This window comes from Planococcus citri, chromosome 2 (genome assembly GCF_950023065.1).
Source record: "Planococcus citri chromosome 2, ihPlaCitr1.1, whole genome shotgun sequence".
Classification (NCBI taxonomy): domain Eukaryota; kingdom Metazoa; phylum Arthropoda; class Insecta; order Hemiptera; family Pseudococcidae; genus Planococcus; species Planococcus citri.
This window is the reverse complement of record NC_088678.1, coordinates 28,325,436-28,343,543: the sequence shown is the minus strand read 5'-3', so window position 1 is coordinate 28,343,543 and position 18,108 is coordinate 28,325,436. Positions and strand designations below refer to the sequence as shown.

At 33.7% G+C, this 18,108-nt stretch overlaps 2 protein-coding genes across 4 annotated transcripts; both read right to left on the bottom strand.

Moving 5' to 3' along the window:
* Nucleotides 1-1,588: 1,588 nt before the first annotated feature.
* LOC135835334 (zinc metalloproteinase nas-4-like) lies at nucleotides 1,589-12,178 on the bottom strand. Of its 3 annotated transcripts, XM_065349538.1 has the most exons (12): nucleotides 11,796-12,178; nucleotides 8,853-9,034; nucleotides 8,604-8,718; nucleotides 8,310-8,400; nucleotides 7,912-8,038; nucleotides 7,696-7,829; nucleotides 3,867-7,476; nucleotides 3,626-3,760; nucleotides 3,297-3,499; nucleotides 3,079-3,205; nucleotides 2,813-2,970; nucleotides 1,589-1,890 (listed from the first exon to the last, which is right to left on the bottom strand). In XM_065349538.1, the coding sequence occupies exons 2-7, from the start codon at nucleotides 8,896-8,898 to the stop codon at nucleotides 7,393-7,395; spliced, it is 597 nt and encodes a 198-aa protein (XP_065205610.1). In that variant the 5' UTR covers nucleotides 8,899-9,034; nucleotides 11,796-12,178; the 3' UTR covers nucleotides 1,589-1,890; nucleotides 2,813-2,970; nucleotides 3,079-3,205; nucleotides 3,297-3,499; nucleotides 3,626-3,760; nucleotides 3,867-7,392. The 3 variants fall into 3 exon arrangements, with proteins under 3 accessions (XP_065205610.1, XP_065205609.1, XP_065205607.1); XM_065349537.1 differs by lacking the exon at nucleotides 11,796-12,178 and having other exon boundaries at nucleotides 8,853-9,270; XM_065349535.1 differs by lacking the exons at nucleotides 7,696-7,829; nucleotides 7,912-8,038; nucleotides 8,310-8,400; ... (1 more) ...; nucleotides 8,853-9,034; nucleotides 11,796-12,178 and having other exon boundaries at nucleotides 3,867-4,499.
* Nucleotides 12,179-13,638: 1,460 nt separating this feature from the next.
* Nucleotides 13,639-15,448, bottom strand: LOC135834051 (zinc metalloproteinase nas-8-like). Its single transcript, XM_065347889.1, has 5 exons — nucleotides 14,932-15,448; nucleotides 14,672-14,792; nucleotides 14,403-14,496; nucleotides 13,980-14,109; nucleotides 13,639-13,796 (listed from the first exon to the last, which is right to left on the bottom strand). The coding sequence occupies exons 1-5, from the start codon at nucleotides 15,155-15,157 to the stop codon at nucleotides 13,639-13,641; spliced, it is 729 nt and encodes a 242-aa protein (XP_065203961.1). The 5' UTR covers nucleotides 15,158-15,448.
* Nucleotides 15,449-18,108: the final 2,660 nt, after the last annotated feature.

Sequence of the window (18,108 nt, the reverse complement as noted above, 5' to 3'; positions counted from 1 at the left end):
GCCACTTTTAAATTTTGTTGAAAGCGAGCTTGTGAAAATAGTTTTCGGCGGATAAATTTCATGTTAATTTTTATTTAAAGCTGACACTTGAAGGAATAATTAGTGTTAATTACTTTTTGGATAATTTTAACGGCGAGTTTTCAAATTTTTGGTCAACGTTTTTTTTTTATGAAGTGCCTTAAATTCGACCCCCCCCCCCCATTGTTTTGGCAATTTCAAGACTTTGTTTTTCTACAAACATGCCAAAAGATAAACCAAAATTCATAAGAAATGGGCTGAAGTTTCTGGTAAAATGTTCCAAGATACTTTCATGTTGATATGTCAACTCAAGTAATTTGATTTTGGTTTTTTACTCATTTTTAAATTTTAACACATTTTTTGAGGGGGTCGATATTAGGGTCACTTTTTTTTTGGTAAGTGACCAATTTTCATAATTTGTAAAAACGTTCTAAATACTTTATATTCAGGTATTAAGTAATAAATATTTGTTTTAACGCCTTCAGACTTTGATTTGGTGTTTTTTACTCGTTTTTAACATGTTTTTTTAGGGGATCGATATTTGGGTCACTTTTTTTTGGTTGAATTTTTAAACTTTTTTGGAAAATGTAAAAAAAAAGATAGTAAATGAAAATGTTGGGTCTTGGGGCTTTGGGATGTTGAAGTAGACATGTCAAGCTATCGTTTAAGCCATCACCAACATTTCCAGCTCAATTTGGCTCCAAGAAATTCAAACAATAAACTAGGGGGTCAATAATTGGTACCTTTACCCTTATCTACAATTTGTGGGTATTTTTCGTTAACCAGTTGCAAATTGATGAACCGGTTTCAAAAAATTCATATCACTTTTTTGTCGCCTTCGTGTGTAGAATACATTGCGCCAATAAAAACCAGTTTGAATTTTTTGACCAAACCGGTTTTTCAATTTGTGGGCAGCTGGGCACCCTGTGCATGGGCCTGAACTTTTCAAGGTCGCTGTTGAAAGCTTTTATTTTTTCCTATTCAACGCCGCTCCATTCATGTCACTAGCTCTCTCCACTTGGAAATAAAAGCCACCGGGCACTACTTTTATGTCGTAGTGGTAGAGGTACATCTAAATGAAGTGCATGCCTAATTTACTTAAATATTTTTTTGTGTGATTACATCTCTGAACTTTTGAAGAAAGTTAGATACCAGAAGTGCCTTTGAAAAGCTGAATTTCACTGAGAAGATAAATTCGAAGAAATTTCCAAAAAATCCAAAAATTATTTAACATCTCTCCAATTTTGAAAACTAATTCAGTTGATCCAAAACTTTAAAAAATAATATAGGTATTATTTTTTTTCCATAAAATGTCAATTTCACATGTTAGGAGTGATATTATATCGAAGTAAAAATTCGGTAGGGGGTTGAAGAGGATTGAACCATTGTATGTAAATCGGCTTCTACAAGTGAGTGAGTATTTCGCTTTTCATAATTTGAGGTATAAAAATTACCTACCTTGTACCTGATTTAACCGTTGCTAATCACGTAATCACCCTTTCATGAATACATACATCTTTAGGACATATAGGTCATACCTTTGTTAGAACATCAAATAAATAAATTAATAAACATTCATTAATATGATTTATTTTTCAAAAAAAATTCTTAGATTACAAAAAATTCCAACATGAATTACATTACATTCTTATAAGTACCTATTACGTTGATCACAATGCTTAGTCAGTTTTACTTAGAGCTAGTACTCTTTTCTTCCATCATGTATTCTTTCCACGCGCATACGTTCAGGTGGAAACCAGTCGATTTCACTGAACAACCAAATGCTGTGTTAATTTTGAACACATCTAAACTACTGAGCAAACGATTTTCCTTTCCTTGAACAATTGTAGCGTTTTCACATTTTCCCTGTAACTTAAAAAGTAATTTTTTTGAATCAAATGCATCCTGCCAGATGGGTACTTTACCTACGTAGGTAGAAAGCTAATTATAAAAATATAATAAATAATCGATACAGTCATGGTATATTCATCTTGGATGATACATTCAGAGGCACTTGAATTATCCCTGCAGTCATTCTAGGTAGTTTGTCCTATTGCAGAATTTCAAAACATCGAGAAAAGAGCATAGCCGGGTAAAATGGACGATTTGACCTCATCCTCGAATTTTGAAACGAACCAATGGAAGTTGTACCTAATTAATTAAGATCCCTACGATGAATTTTTTGGATCGTCGAATCATTTCTAACACCTTCAAAAAGGGTGAAATTGCAATTTCAATTTAAAATTTCATAAATAAGTTGCCTTTTTTGCAAATTGAAAGGGCTACAAATGATTTTTAATTTCAAAAAATTGCGATGAAAAAAATAAATGCGGAGATGAATACTACGTCAAAAAATGAAAAAATTGTGTTATGATATTTTTTTTTCTAACTCTAAAATGTTTAAAGTTTTTGTAATTCAAAAATTTTATTGAATTGACAATTTGTTGAGCTTCAAAAACTTTTTAAATTTTACAGTAAGAAAAAAAAGTGATCATAACAAAATTTGTTCATTGTTTGACGTAGTATTCATTTCCGTATTAATTTTTTTTCATCGCAATTTTTTTGAATTAGAAATAATTTGCGGTCCCTTTAATTAGCCAGTTAGGCAAAAAGTCAAACATGATAGGTAATTTTGTTCATTTTTCAAAGTACTACCGACCCCCATAGTCAAAATTGGATTTTGGTTCTTGGATTTTTAAAATGTATTTTGCCCCTTCGATTTTCAAGATAGACCACACCTTCACTATCCACTCACTGGACACCCTGTAGATAAACGAGAGAACATTCGACTTACTTCAGGTTTTATTTTAAATGAATTTTCTCCTGATTTTGCGAATTCACTCGGATGCATGTGAGTAATGCTGTTGAAGTCGTAAGGGAGCTTGGAAAACATGTTTTTATCTGGTTTCGAAGTTGATTTCTTAAATCCCACTGTAATATTTTCTTTTGTATCTATATATGGTATTGCATAAAACAAAAAGCAAAAGTGAGCATCCATAAAATTAGGCGATTCTGATTTTCCACGAATATTTAAAATAATTAGAATATTTAGGTACCTACCGATATTTTTAGGTAGTAGTTCAATATATTGGTCTCTATCGGGTCTTCGATGTTCGTCGATAATTCCTAGCTTACGTATAATCAAACGAGTGATCGTTCCTTTGTCACAAGCGTCTGATACAAATATCTGAAAATTTCATTTAAAAAGGCTATTAATTAGAGGGAAACATATATTTTGTAATTGATTGGCATAAAAATTAAAAGATATCAAAACGTACCAATTTGTCTAGTGAAGTTTCTGGTTCAAGTGGAGACATTGCTTCGCACCAGCAATTTGATCCATAAGTACCACTGTATGCTTGGAGGAATGTGAGACGTTTTTCGGGTGCTCGAGTTCCATAGGGTATTTCTTCAAATTTTAAACAAGAAAGTTCTTCCAGATATTTTATGGCTTCGCGTACCTTGTTTTTTGTTGTGTTCGCTAAAATAAATTTTAATCTTAATTTTCGAGTTGATTGTCATGTTTCTAAGTATACCAAACTACTTTTGGTAGTTAAGTATCCGAAGAGAATGTTGAATTACTGAAAATAAATTTCGTTATGCTTACTTCTTATCGCATCTTTACTTGCATTTTTAAATTCATATAAAATGTGTGATGAGTTCCATAACACAACCTCATTAGGTTGGGCTTCTTCAGAGAAACTTTTCTCTGCATACTCATCATTGCCAGAGCTCACTTCACCTAAGGAAATTAAGATGGTTACAAATTGACGAAATTATTAATTAAGTTGTACTTATGTAGAAGGACGTAAAGTGTTAATGTGAAGTAATTTTGGACTCAAACTCACCATCAATTACTGACTCGGATTTGGATAAAGTTGTATCTTGCTCCGGATTTTGCACAATATTGAAATTCGCGTTCTGATCATTCGAACTGAGGCGACCTCCAAGTACGGGCATTAAAAAAATAAAAAGACACAGGTACGACATTTTTTAAAACGTAAGTTACCTCACGAATACACTTATTAAAGTCTGAATCGAAACTGATCTTTTTTCATATTAAATCGTCTCTTTTTATATTAGCAGATTTAGAACATTGTTGCTTCAATCGGAAATGAGTTAACGTTTCAGTCACTGGAAACATTTTAATTTTTTCCATGATTTCCTGCGTTTTGTGACGTGGGTTTAAAATAGCAGGTGTCGGTTTTCGAAAAAAATAAGGTTGATAGATAGGTAGGTGTTATGAAATTGTGATGGAATGTGATGACATGGTCCATTGATCGGATATACTTTTTGATAAAGCGTGAATTATCGCGACGAATATTTTTCAGTTTATAAATTAGTAATTCAATTTCGGTAGATAGAGGATGTTGGAAATTATTTTTATTAAGCTAAGTGCGCATTTTGCTGGTTTTTCAGCGGAATTTTTTTCAAAACTTATTCCGTATAAATACCTACGCAAAAATGATTTTACATACGATTCGGATCAAAAATGCTGTAATTTGATTCGTGATTCGAATTATTTTTTTCAAGCTGTGATTCGTAATTCAAAATTCATAATAATTTGGGTCACGACTGTCACGTCACGAGTCGCATTCACGAGCATTTTTTGCTCCACGTTCTGTTCATTAGACAACGTTCATTACTTTTGATTTTTTTAAATTAAATTTTGAGATCTTTTTCCACTTGAAATGAAATTTCAAACAATTGTTGACAATCTTAGACCTACTTCAATTTTTGGCAATTTTCGTTGTAATTTTTGATCAATTTTATTGATAATTTTTAAAAATCTACACAATTCTCAAGAACCATTTCTCAAAATTTAAGATACCTATTTCATTAAGTAGGTATTACTCGTTCGCTTGATTGTTTTGATTTGGTTCCAATTTGTCAATTTTTTCCCCATGATTTTATAATGTTTACTAGAAAAAAATATTGAATAACGCAATTTTACGAATCACAAAATTTATGTCTGGGCTAATTATTTACTCGAAATACATAATTATTGCAATTTCAGAGAAATTAAAAATCCTCGACTTTTTTGTTGATTTTCATCGAAGTCAGTTTTTTTTTCTCATCTCACAAAAATTTTGGAACCGGACGAATGGGAATCGAAATGGGACGCAAAAATACCCAACCAATGAAAATTTCAGATGCTGAAATTTATTTTCCGATTTTTAGCGAATTTTTGAAAAATTTAAATTTGCTCTTCTTCTGATGAAAAACATCAAAATTGATCAAATTGACGTAGAGGGCTGAAATTTGATTTGTGTACCTACAACCTATCCTATTTTTGACCTCTCGAGTCGACTGGTGATGGCTTCGAGCCACTTTGTGGAGCCTCAAGCTGATTTTCAGATTCTCCAGTTTTCGAAAAAATTGCGTTTGAAAATGAAATTCAGCACCTATGGACTGGGATTTACGATGTTTCTGGTCCTATCGATGGATTTAGGGACATATTCTTTTGTGCTGGTTTGGAACCAGGATTTTCAAATTTTTTAGAAATCTACTGAAATGTCATCGAAAAGTCACCTGGGTATAAAATATTATGACTTTTCCATGTTCTGGTGAATCCTGGTGACTTCTGGTGAATCAGTCGTCAAGACTCACCAGAAGTCACCAGGTGTACAAAATCGCTCTAATATGGCCACTGCTTGGTAATTCTGTCACCAAAAAGTCACCAGGGTACAAAAAATATGACTTTTCTATGTTCTGGTGAGTCCTGGTGACTTCTGGTGAATAAGTCACCAAGATTCACCAGGTGTAGAAAATCGCCCAAATATGGTCACTGATTGGTGAATCTGTCACCAAAAAGTCACCAAGGTATAAAATATGACTTTTCCATGTTTTGGTGAATCCTGGTGACTTCTGGTGAATCAGTCACCAAGATTCACCAGAAGTCACCAGGTGTACAAAACCGCTCAAATATGGTCACTGTTTGGTGAATCTGCCACCAAAAAGTCACCAGAGTATAAAATATGACTTTTTATGTTTTGGCGAATCCTGGTGACTTCTGGTGAATCAGTCACCAAGATTCACCAGAAGTCACCAGGTGTATAAAATCGCTCAAATATGGTCTCATTGGTCTCTGCTTGGTGATTCTGTTTCCAAAAAGTCACCTGGGTATGAAATACGACTTTTCCATGTTCTGGTGAATCAGTCACCAAAATTCACCCGAACTAAACAGGTGTACAAAACCGCTCAAATATGGTCACTGCTTGGTGAATCTGTCACCAAAAAGTCACCAGAGTATAAAATATGACTTTTTTATGTTTTGGTGAATCCTGGTGACTTCTGGTGAGCCAGTCACCAAGATTCACCAGAAGTCACCAGGTGTATAAAATCACTCAAATATGGTCTCTGCTTGGTGATTCTGTTTCCAAAAAGTCACCTGGGTATAAAATATGACTTTTCCATGTTCTGGTGAATCAGTCACCAAAATTCACCAGAACGCACCAGGTGTACAAAACCGCTCAAATATGGCCTCAGCTTGGTGAATCTGTCACCAAATAGTCACCAGAGTATAAAATATGACTTTTTTATGTTTTGGCGAATCCTGGTGACTTCTGGTGAATCAGTCAGCAAGCTTCACCAGAAGTCACCAGGTGTATAAAATCGCTCAAATATGTTCTCATCGGTCTCTGCTTGGTGATTCTGTTTCCAAAAAGTCACCTGGGTATGAAATACGACTTTTCCATGTTCTGGTGAATCAGTCACCAAAATTCACCAGAACTCACCAGGTGTACAAAACCGCTCAAATATGGCCTCAGCTTGGTGATTCTATTTCCAAAAAGTCACCTGGGTATAAATTATGACTTTTCCATGTTCTGGTGAATCCTGGTGACTTCTGGTGAATCAGTCATTCGCAGATTTTTAACCGCTCAGTAGAATTCTAAAAGTGGTCTTGGATTTTGATGAAAATAGCATAGATCGACGCACTTGAGGGCACATTTCTCCCCTTCAGGAATATCTCCGGAGCTAACATTCTTTTAAAGTAACTTTTAACTCAAGGCCTCTGTTGAATTTATTGGTCAAAATCCACCGACTTTATTTTTGGGCGATCTACTCTAATATGGAGTCCGTATTCAAAGTTGACATCTCCCCAGCAAGCTTCAATTGAATCGCTCCAATATACCTAGCTTGTAATCAATTTAGTTAGCTGATAATTCAATACTCGCATAATGTTGACATTATGAATTGAAATGGTTGCGAATCTGTCGCAGATTTCTTATTCGTAAATTCATAGCGCATCTCAAATTTGAAATTAATAGAAAAAAATGTCCCATAACGAGTTACGAGAATTATACAATGAGTACCTACTGTGTAATATTTTTCTGAGTACAAATTTCAAATTTCTAAAACAAAAGATCGCCATTAGCATTTAAATAATTTGTTAATTTTAAGTACATCACTATCACTCAGTGTATTATTCTTTATTAATAACCCAACACCGGCTACCTGGAAAAATAACAATACAAAGCATCGGTAAGTAGGTAAGCTGCCTATAAATATAAAAGAAGTTATGTATCTAGGTAGCTGGTAGCTATTGTTTTTATTAGGTACGAGTAAGTACCTAATTTGAATTTTCGTTTGCTAGAGCATTTTCAGATTACCTATCGATCGAGAAGAAGGTATTAGTACATAGGTAAGCACCTAAGTGACTTTGTCGATACTCACCTTTGGCACCAAAACGGGTTTATTATCATCTTTGGAGCCACTAAATGAACCATAATGCATCACACTGTAAAAATCGTATGTTATTCCCATTGTATCTGAATCTTTTTTAACGAATTCGTTTTCCAGTCCTTCTTCTGTTGACATCAAAATGAATTCTTGTTCAGAATACGAGTACCTACAATATACAATATACAATATACATACTCAAGTACCTACTTAGATTGTTGTAACGAACTTCTATGTATTTGTCTCGATCCATTCTTTGGTGCTCATGGAGGAATCCTAAAGCGTGCAGGATTTCATGTATGATTGAAAACACATCATCACAGCCATTAAGATTAATCTAAAAAATTTCATCAAAGACTTATGAAAAAAAAAAAAATAGAAACTTTAAAAATTAATGATGAATGTTTGTTTAGAAAAAATTATTTAATTTCTAAAAAATTGAAAAATTTAAGAAATGTTTACAACTGCAAGTATAAATTGTGAGCTTTTGATTGAAATATTCAGAAAAAGTTTCGATTTTTGAAATCGTTTTCACTGATACTTGAGTAGGTACCTAGTTGTATTGTAACTTATGCTTTTTGCAAGTTTTCTTCTCCATTGGCACTTACGATTTGTTTGCCTCCTTGTCTGCCAAGCTTTGAGTAGCAGCCAGGCTCATCATCTTGAAAGAATATGTAATCTTTAGGCATTGGTTTCATGCTGTGGAGAAACGCAAGAACGAGCTTTACTTTAGCCACTTCAACAACTACGGTATATCTAAGAATAGCTTCTTATTTCTATTTTACCTATATAAAATTTTGAAAGACTAGAAGTAGAAAGTTAGAAAGTGTATCTAGAAAATATCATGATAATTTTAGAATATTCTACAAACACCAGTGATGATTCTGGTAAATCAGTGTTACCCAAATAAGAAACTGAACATCTTTTTCTCACAACACGTTCTCTGCTTGAATTTCAAACATGTTTTATTTTCTAGAATTACCATTCCGCTCTTGATATCACGACGTCTCTCATCACCTTGAAACAGAAAAAAAAGCGGACAGAAGTGAACATTCTTCAATATGTTAGGTATAAGGTACCCACAAAATGTACGAGTACATATTATTAAAAGATGAAAATGTTCGTTTAAAAATTGAGAAAACTTCTATTACCGATTTTTGAGCTGATTTCATAAGGAATTGTGGAACTAGGCCACATTTTCTTGTTATTCCGTATCACTCCCCTAGGAACTCGATGATGCCCAATTTCTTGTTCCGTCTTAAATTGATGATGAGGATCTCTGAAGATGGTACGATCATCTGAATTCTTGTTGTGGTCTTGTTCAACTTCCCTACTTTGAACAATAATAAAAATCACAAAAAAACACAAACGTATCATTTCTAACACTACTTTGCCGACTTCAGACATTCGAGATCACAAAAACAAATTAAACTCTGATTAATGATGGAGCATGTTCGATACCTTCAAGTTGTATTTATACTTCGGTACCTATACCTCTTCTTACATAGGTACCTACTAATATTTTATTCCTTTTCGTTCGAAAAAATTCCTCGAAATGCAGTCTGCAAAAAATCTAGGAAGTGAACTGAATAATTTCAAGATGTATGTACATCAATTTCACGGGTTCACAAATTCGCGTAATAAGTAGGAATTATTTCGCTTGTGAACGTGTTTTAGTATCGATTTGTCCTGTAATTTTACAATAATGTAGGTCGTTAATCCTAACGAGGTATGGAACCTTCCTACACATCACGAATTGATCATCGTTTTGTGGAATTGAAGGACTTTATTACGTTTGAATAATTATTTAACGTGAGAGATAGTGCAACACACGTGTAATCAATTCGCACCTTCGGAAAAAAAATCGATTTTTACTTTTTGAGATTTGTATGACCCCCTGCAACCAAAAATGACGCTTTGAGTTGGGTACACTACTAGATCTTGTAAAAACGCAAATGGTAGGTATAACTCAAAATTCCAAACAACATTGAAAGTTGATTGGAAGGGTAGGTATATCTCAAAACGCTACTCTTTTTTGAGTAAATTTTGTAGTATGTACATACGAAGAAGTGTTAAAAAACCGTTTCGACAGTTTTGAACGTTTTTAAGATGAAAATAGTCACATGAAGTGTATTTTTATTTTTCATTAGTTTGTACCAAAACAAAAAAAATTTTAAGATTAAACATTTCTGAAAAATAAAATTTGCATACCTATTGTAATAAAATTTCAGTTTTTAGAGAAAAACTTGATAGAGTTAGATGGAGAATGATTGGGAATAGAGAAATTATTTTAATTCATCGGTTAGGGAGAAAGATATTAATTATTCCCTATAGGTGGGGAATAATCACTTACCTACCTACTGCCGGAATAGTTGTATTAGTCAGAGAGCTGGGAAATCATTCAAAAAATCTACTCTATGCACAAATACGTATGTATCAAATCACATTACCTATAAGTAAGTCGATCAATCTCCTTCAATCATGTTAATATGATTCATTTAATCTGATTTAACATGAAAGTACAAGTTGAAGGGGAAGGGGACAAAAAAATATAAAATAATCTAAATCATTTCATATTATGAATAAGGGCACTAGCCCATACTGTATGACTTGCGTTAATGACTTGAGCTATAATAATCATCCAATGTATTCTGATAGGCACCAATACTTTATGCGCAATGCGCATAAAATATGCACTTACTGTGATCAAATTATGACAAAATATGCCCATATCCATCAAAATATGCACTTTTATACAATATCAATATTGGTATCTATAGAAAGGATTTTTCATTTTAAAGGTAGATATATGGAAGGCTACAAAAGTAAGAAATTCAAAAAAAGAGATTCAAGTCTTCAATTTTACTCAATTTTAAGTTAACATACAAATCGCCTCAAACGTGGTGAAAAAAATTTTTAAAAATCGTTTTTTTAATTTTTTTTCCTAGTTTTTTTATTTTTAATGAAAATTTTACAAAATAAATATTTTTTGGCCAAAATTTCGAAAATATGACTGAAAAATGGAAAAAATGGCCAAAATATGACGAATATGCGCTTAAAATGTCTAAAATATGCATTTTTATGCATTTAAGTATGCCCAAAATATGCAAAATTTGCGCTAACAAGTTGGGCTCATTCAACTCAGAATTGTATGACTCACAAAAATCCACAGGATATACGCGATCTTCTGCGATGAATGAAAATATGACAAATCATAAAGATCCAAGCTCTAGTCTAGTTATCATTATCACCTCGGTCTAACAACCAATCTTGTTGTAATAGATAGATTTTACTCGATCGCCAATATGTAATAGATAGGAAAGAATAGTATGAAGGTAAATCCAATCCTAACTACCTTACTATGGGAATTCTTACACATACCTTACTAGCCCTGTGGGTATGAGTAATGATCAAAGCATCATATTCACATTTATCTTAACATATCGAACATAATATGTTACGAGTATTATAAATATACGGTAGACTTCCGCTTATCCGGACTAACTGGGGAATTTGGATGTCCGGATAAGCAAAAATTCCGGATAATACGGATTAATATGTTTTTGGTTGAATTTTTGCCCGAAAATGACTGTTTTTTTGTTGATAATGGTGTATTTTTGTAATTTTTAATGAAAAGTGCAAAAGATGAATTTTATTTCTTCACAAAATAGGGAAAAACAAACCACAAACAAAGATAACAAACATTTTTGAGTATGTACTCGTATGTAATTCATGTATACATGTCCGGATAATACGGATTTTGTCCGGATAATCGAAAAGTCCGGATAATAAGGAGAATTTCTTTTCGTCCGGATAAGCGGAAGCCGGATAAGCGGAAGTCTACTGTACTATGGTTACACTGATATAATTAACACCAATAATAATTAACATTAATTATAGAAGATCATGACAATGACACATGGCATTGAAACCAGGAGTATACCTATTTTTGCTAGGCATGCTCCGGAAGATAGGAATTACATTGGTAGATTACATGCTAACGTATGTAATCTACGACATAGGACATCATTAGTAAATTAAGGTGTAATAATAATTTACTTAGTGGAGGCACCACCATGTAAGTCTGTACTTACCGAATGCTGACTGTCTTGGCATCTCACCATGTCCTCCCTAAAAGCCGACCCCAATAATAGTGGCTATACCATGGCTGCTGAATTAAACGAGGCTACCGATCATTGCGGCTATTACACTGAATTGTCAACCGAACCGGTTAATGATACGCACGATGCGGATCATCATCCCTTGCATTGTGAAGATTGGAACAGATTAAACCCAAAGCGTAATTGGGGTAAAACGACAAATACAAATTACACCTACTACATCGAATTGACGAGACTCCTGCTACGGCCGCTAACACAAATCAAGTGAAGCTGGGTTCTCAAGGATCTTGGCGCGTAGCCACGATTCTCCAGCGACCTTCAAGAGTGACTTTCTCCTACTCCCTAACAGACTAATTTACCACGTTACTGCGCACCTTTACGTCATGTGCTATTAATATCACAATGTAAAGGATCACTATTGGAATAACCACCTTAATGGTGAAGGCATATTGCACCATATCATTGTGCTATCATTATTATCATTCAGTGTGTGAGTGTGATCAACTGAAACATTTAGCAGAAAACTTTTTTAGGGGTTCGCGATATTTCTGGGCACCCTGTACGCATTCTATAGGAAAAAACTAACGACATTATGACGATATTCTTTTCTGAATTTGAATTTTATGAAATGCATATTTTGAATTCAGAAAAATCAATTTCCAGAATTGAAAATGATGTTTTTGTTTACTGTAGGATTAGATAATTTTCAAAGCTTTTGCTCGAGAGAATTTTGTTTTCTAAAATTGAAATTTGAAAAAAGAATGTCATTCAAAGAAATATGTATTACAATAAATCCAGAAGTAGGAGTATAATTCCACAAATCAGAAATAACTTTTTTTTTGGCATCTTGAATTATAAAATTCCAAAAACTTTTGCACTCGCTTCGCGCGAGCGAATTAGAATTGAATTGAATTTCAAAAAATTGTCTATTGGAAATTTCAATAACCCGAGACGACCGAGGCAGTGCATCATAGATTTTTAACCGCTCAGTAGAATCCTAAAAGGTGTCTTGGACTTGAGGGCTCATTATTTCTTCCCTTCAGGGAAATCTCCGTCTGGAGCTAGCATTTTTTCTGAGTAGGTAACTAACTTTCAACTCAAATGATGAACGTCTCTGTTGAATTTGACTGAAATCCAATCGACTTGTTTTTTAGTCGATCCACTCTAATATGGAGTCTGTAGGTATCTGAAGTTGAAATTATTTTCCCAGCAACTTCAATAATTGAATCGCTCCAATAAGTATACCTTGTAATCAACTCAGGTAGGTACCTAGCTGATAATTCAATACTCACATCATTTTGACATTATTCATAGAAATTATTTTACAATCTATCGCGGGTTTCTTATCCGTAAATTTAGGTATAACACATCTCAAATTTGATATTGATAAAAAAAAAAGTCCCATTAACGAGTTATGAGAATTACAAATTGAGTACTCATACCTACATATTATTATGTACTTTGTAATATTTTTCTGAGTACAAATTTCAAATTTCTAAAAAATAACATCGGCATCAGCATTTGAATAATTTGTTTATTTTGAGTACATCATTTTCATTCAGTTTATTATCACTTATTAACCCAACACCAGGTACCTGGAAAAAGAACCATACAAAGCATCGGTAAGTAGGTAAACTGTCTATAAATGAAGGAAGTTATGTAGCTACCTATCTAGCTATTATTAAGAGAAAGTACATAATTTTTTCATTTTTCGTTTGTTAGGGCATTTTCAGATTAGCTATTGGCAACATATTTACCTATTAGTCGAGAAGAAGATATTATAAGTAGGTAGGTACATAGGTACATAGGTAAGCACCTAAGTGACTTTGTCGATACTCACCTTTGGCACCAAAACGGGTTTATTTCCATCTTTGGACCAGCTATATGAATCATAATGCATCACACTGTAAAAATCGTATGGTATTCCCATTGTATCTGAATCTAATTTATCGAATTCGCTCTTATATCGTGCGACTGTTGACATCAAAATGAATTCTTGGTCAGAATACATACTTAATATTGTATGGTTGGAGTAATTTTAAAAACAAATTATGCAAGTATTATTTTTAAGTATAAGTTCAAGAAGAAGGTATGTAAAACGGTAGGTAGGCTAGTATACACATGTATGTAAGTAGCTAAGTACTCGTAGGTACCTACTTAAGTTGTTGTAACGAACTTCTATGTATTCGTCTCGATCCATTCTTTGGTGCTCATGGGCGAATCCTAAAGCGTGCATGATTTCATGTATTATTAAAAACACAGCTTCAGAACAGTCACCAACATTTATCTAAAAAATTTCGTCATCAAAGGCTTATGAAAGAGAAAAAGATACAGAAAATTAAATTGATAAATGCTTGTTTAGAAAAAAATGATTGAAAAAACAAGTAGGTAGGTGCCTATTTATTTGGTTTCTAAAAAATTGAAAAATTTTAGAAATGTCTAAAAGTAAATTGTGAGCTTTTGATTGAAATATTCGAAAAAAAATCTCGATTTTCGAAATCGTGTTCACTGATACTTGAGCATAGTTGTAGGTATTGTAACTCATGCTTCTTGGAAGTTTTCTTCTCCACTGGTACTTACTATTTGTTTGCCACCTCGTCTACCAATATCTGCGTAACAGTCACGGTCATCATCTTGAAAGAATATGTAATCTTCAGGCATGCATGGTTTCGTTCTGTAGAGAAACACACGTACGCGCTAAACTACAGATTCTTATTTGTATTATATTTACCTATATAAAATTTTGAAAGACTAGAAATTTGTAGAAAGTTAGAAAGTGGGTATCTAGAAATCACCATGATAACTTTAGAAAGCAAACACCAGATGATTCTGTTAAATCAGAGTTTTACCCAAATAAGAAACTGAGAAATCTTTTTTCACGACATCCACCCGTTCTCTGCTTAAATTTCAAACATGTTTTGCTTTCCAGAAGTGCAATTCCCCGCTTAATTTCATCACGTGTCGGCTTACCTTGAAACAGAAAAAAATTCCGACAGAGGTTAACATTTCTGTGATTCATATCATTCCTCTTATTTCTTCATCTCAATAGGTTAGATAAGGTAGGTACTTATGAAATGTATTATTTAAAAGTTGAAAAAAAATCTATTACTGATCTTTGAGCTGATTTCATAAGGAATTGTGGAACTAGGCCACCTATTCTTTTTATCCCATATCACTCCCCTAGGAACTCGATGATGCACAATTTCTTGTTCCATCTTGAATTGATGATGAGGATCTCTGAAGATGGTACGATCATCCAAATTCTTGTTATGGTCTTGTTCAACTGCCACACTTTGAACAGTAATAAATATCACAAAAAAACACAAACGAAGCATTTCTAACACTACTTTGCCGACTTGAGATATTCGAGATCACAAAAACAAATTAAACTCTGATTAGGTAATGATGGAGCATGTTCGATGCAAGTTGTATTTATATGTACTATGTACTTATACCTACTCGTACCTATTTGAAAATGTAATTCCATTTCGTTTGACAAAATTCCTCAAAATGCGGTCTGCAAAAAAAACTCGGTAGTGAACTGAATAATTTTTCAGGAAATCAATTACATGGATTCACAAATTTGCGTGATAAGGTAAGTATTATCTCGCTTGTACCTAAACGTGTTTTAGTCTCGATTTGTCTGATAATTTTAAAATGTAGGTAATCCTTTACGAGGATCGAACCTTCCTACACATCACGAATTGATCATTGTTTTGTGGAATTGAAGGATTTTATTATGTTTGAATAATTATTTAACGTGAGAGATAGTGCAACACACGTGTAATCAATGCGCACCTTCAGAGTGATAAGGTTAGGTACGTGTAAAAAAATCGATTTTGACATTTTTGCATTTTTGAGATTTATGATCCCCTGCGACCAAAAATAACACTTTGAGTTTGGTACACTAGACTTTTTTTTTGGAAATTTGGATGGGGTGGGTGCTAAAAAGTTGAGGAGGGACCTCAAAAGACTGTGGGAAAAATTTTGGGTCTCAAACCTCACCCATAGAGGCGTGCCGAACGGGGGGGGAGGGTCCCGAGTTGAGTTCGCTCGGGCCAGATCATTCCTCATTTTTTTTTTCTGACCAATGTTCAAGACTTCAAGTGTAAAAAAATTGACTTTTCCTATCCACTCACATCAAAAATAATGTTGTGTTACTAGAAGTCTAATCTAAACTGCCACAAGGTTCCAAGGTTCCAATTTTTGCTGAAATATCAAAAAGAAAAAATGTCCTATTTTTCACAGAAAATTCGGAACGTACCTAATTTCTGATTTTTGAAAAAATTGGTTCTTTTGAACACATAAAAATTATATAGGTAGGTACTGAAAAAAATGAAGAATTGTGAATTTTCAGGAGCTTTCGCCCCCGCTTCGCTCGGGCCTTATTCGTATTTTAAAAAAGTATTATAATTTCCGGAAAACTACGTAAAAATGCTGAAGCAATGAGAACCAGTTTTTTGCATCATCAAATTCAAAGAATGATGTTGTTTTACGTTTCGAATTATTTATTTTTCACAGCGTTCGCCCCCCTTTTTTTCTCTAACGAAAGTTGGAGGTAAAAAAATTGACTTCTCACATCAAAAATAGTGTTGTTTCAATTTCGCGAGGGCAAATTTAAATTCTACTGTGCAATTTTCCACAAATTTTCAAAAACGAGAAATTCACTTCAGAAATTTAGTAAACATAACCCTAAAGCTTAATTCGTCCTCGCTTCGCTCGGGCAAATCGAAAATTTTCCATTCATTATGTTCTGTCTTTTTTTTAAACTTAATTTTCACAAACCAAATGCCTAAAAAATAATAATTGTACCTAATAATACAAAAAGTAGGTAGATGACAAGCGATTTTTTGATTTTGGAGTTCAGTATACCAATTTTTTAATAGAACAATTCAATTTTTTGTATAACTAATTGTATGAGAGCATCATTTTCGGAACCTTTACATTATTCAACATTTTTGCTTCCAACTCCCCCTTCCAAAATTTGTTCGAAGTACATCTGCTTAATTTTATTGTTGCTGGAAAAATCCATGAGTGGAGGGGGTAGGGGAGATCTGGGGTAAAAAGTTGGGAGAATTTCAGGCACCCCCCCCCCAGGCAAATCACTTCGTCACGCCTCTGCACCCAGCATTTAAAAAACAAATTTTTGTTTTGAAATATTTTTGATTTTGTTGATGATTATTGGTCGTATTATGTCTATTTAGAAGTGAAAACCCATTTTCATTCGTTTTTTTTATTTTTTCACTTTATTAGAGATCCATTTTCAAGAAAATTCGCGATTCATCGTAAGTCTTACGAATTGTCATTCATTTGAAGTTTCTAAAAAGGCTCCAGGTTATGATCTCATCACCTTAGAAGTTCTCAAAATGCTGCCTAAAAAAGTTACATCTTTCATTACCTCACTATTCAATGCAATAATTCGACATAATCATTTTCCATCCCAGTGGAAAGTAGCTCAAATCATATTGATTCCAAAGCCAGGAAAACCTGCTAATTTACCAACATCTTATTGGCCAATCAGCTTACTTCCATTGCTGTCAAAGATATTTGAAAAAGTTTTGTTAACTTGTTTAAAAGAAGAGCTTAATAAGCACAAAATAATCCCTGATCACCAATTCGGATTCAGAGAAAAGCACTCCACAGTTGAGCAAGCACATAGAGTGACAGACGAAATTGTCATTGCTCTAGAAAGGAAAGAGGTTTGTGCTGCCTCCTTTCTTGACATTCAGCAGGCCTTCGACAAAGTGTGACATCTGGGCCTCCTCTACAAAATAAGGCAATTACTTCCCTATCAGTTTTACCTGTTTTTTCAATCCTACTTGAGTGAGAGGAAGTTCATGGTAAAGATGGATAATGAGCTGTCCTCACTTTTCGAGATTAATGCTGGAGTCCCTCAGGGGAGTATATTGGGCCCTTACCTATACACATTGTTCACTGCAGATATACCCACCAATGAGGAGACAGTCTTGTGCACATTCACAGATGACACTGCAATTTTGAGCAGGAGCAAATGCATAAAGGAAGCTACTCAGCAGATGCAGAATCATTTACAAGATATTGAAGAACGGTTACAAAGGTGGTGTATTGAAGTAAACCCCACAAAATCTACAAATATTACATTCACGATGAAGAAATGCTCTACCTTACCAGTTAGGCTGAATGGTACAGAGTTGCCAATAAAAGAATCAGTCAAATACCTTGGTCTGCATTTTGATAGGACTATGACATGGAAAACTCACATCAAGACAAAGAGAAAGGAAATGGATTTGAAATTCAAGAAAATGCT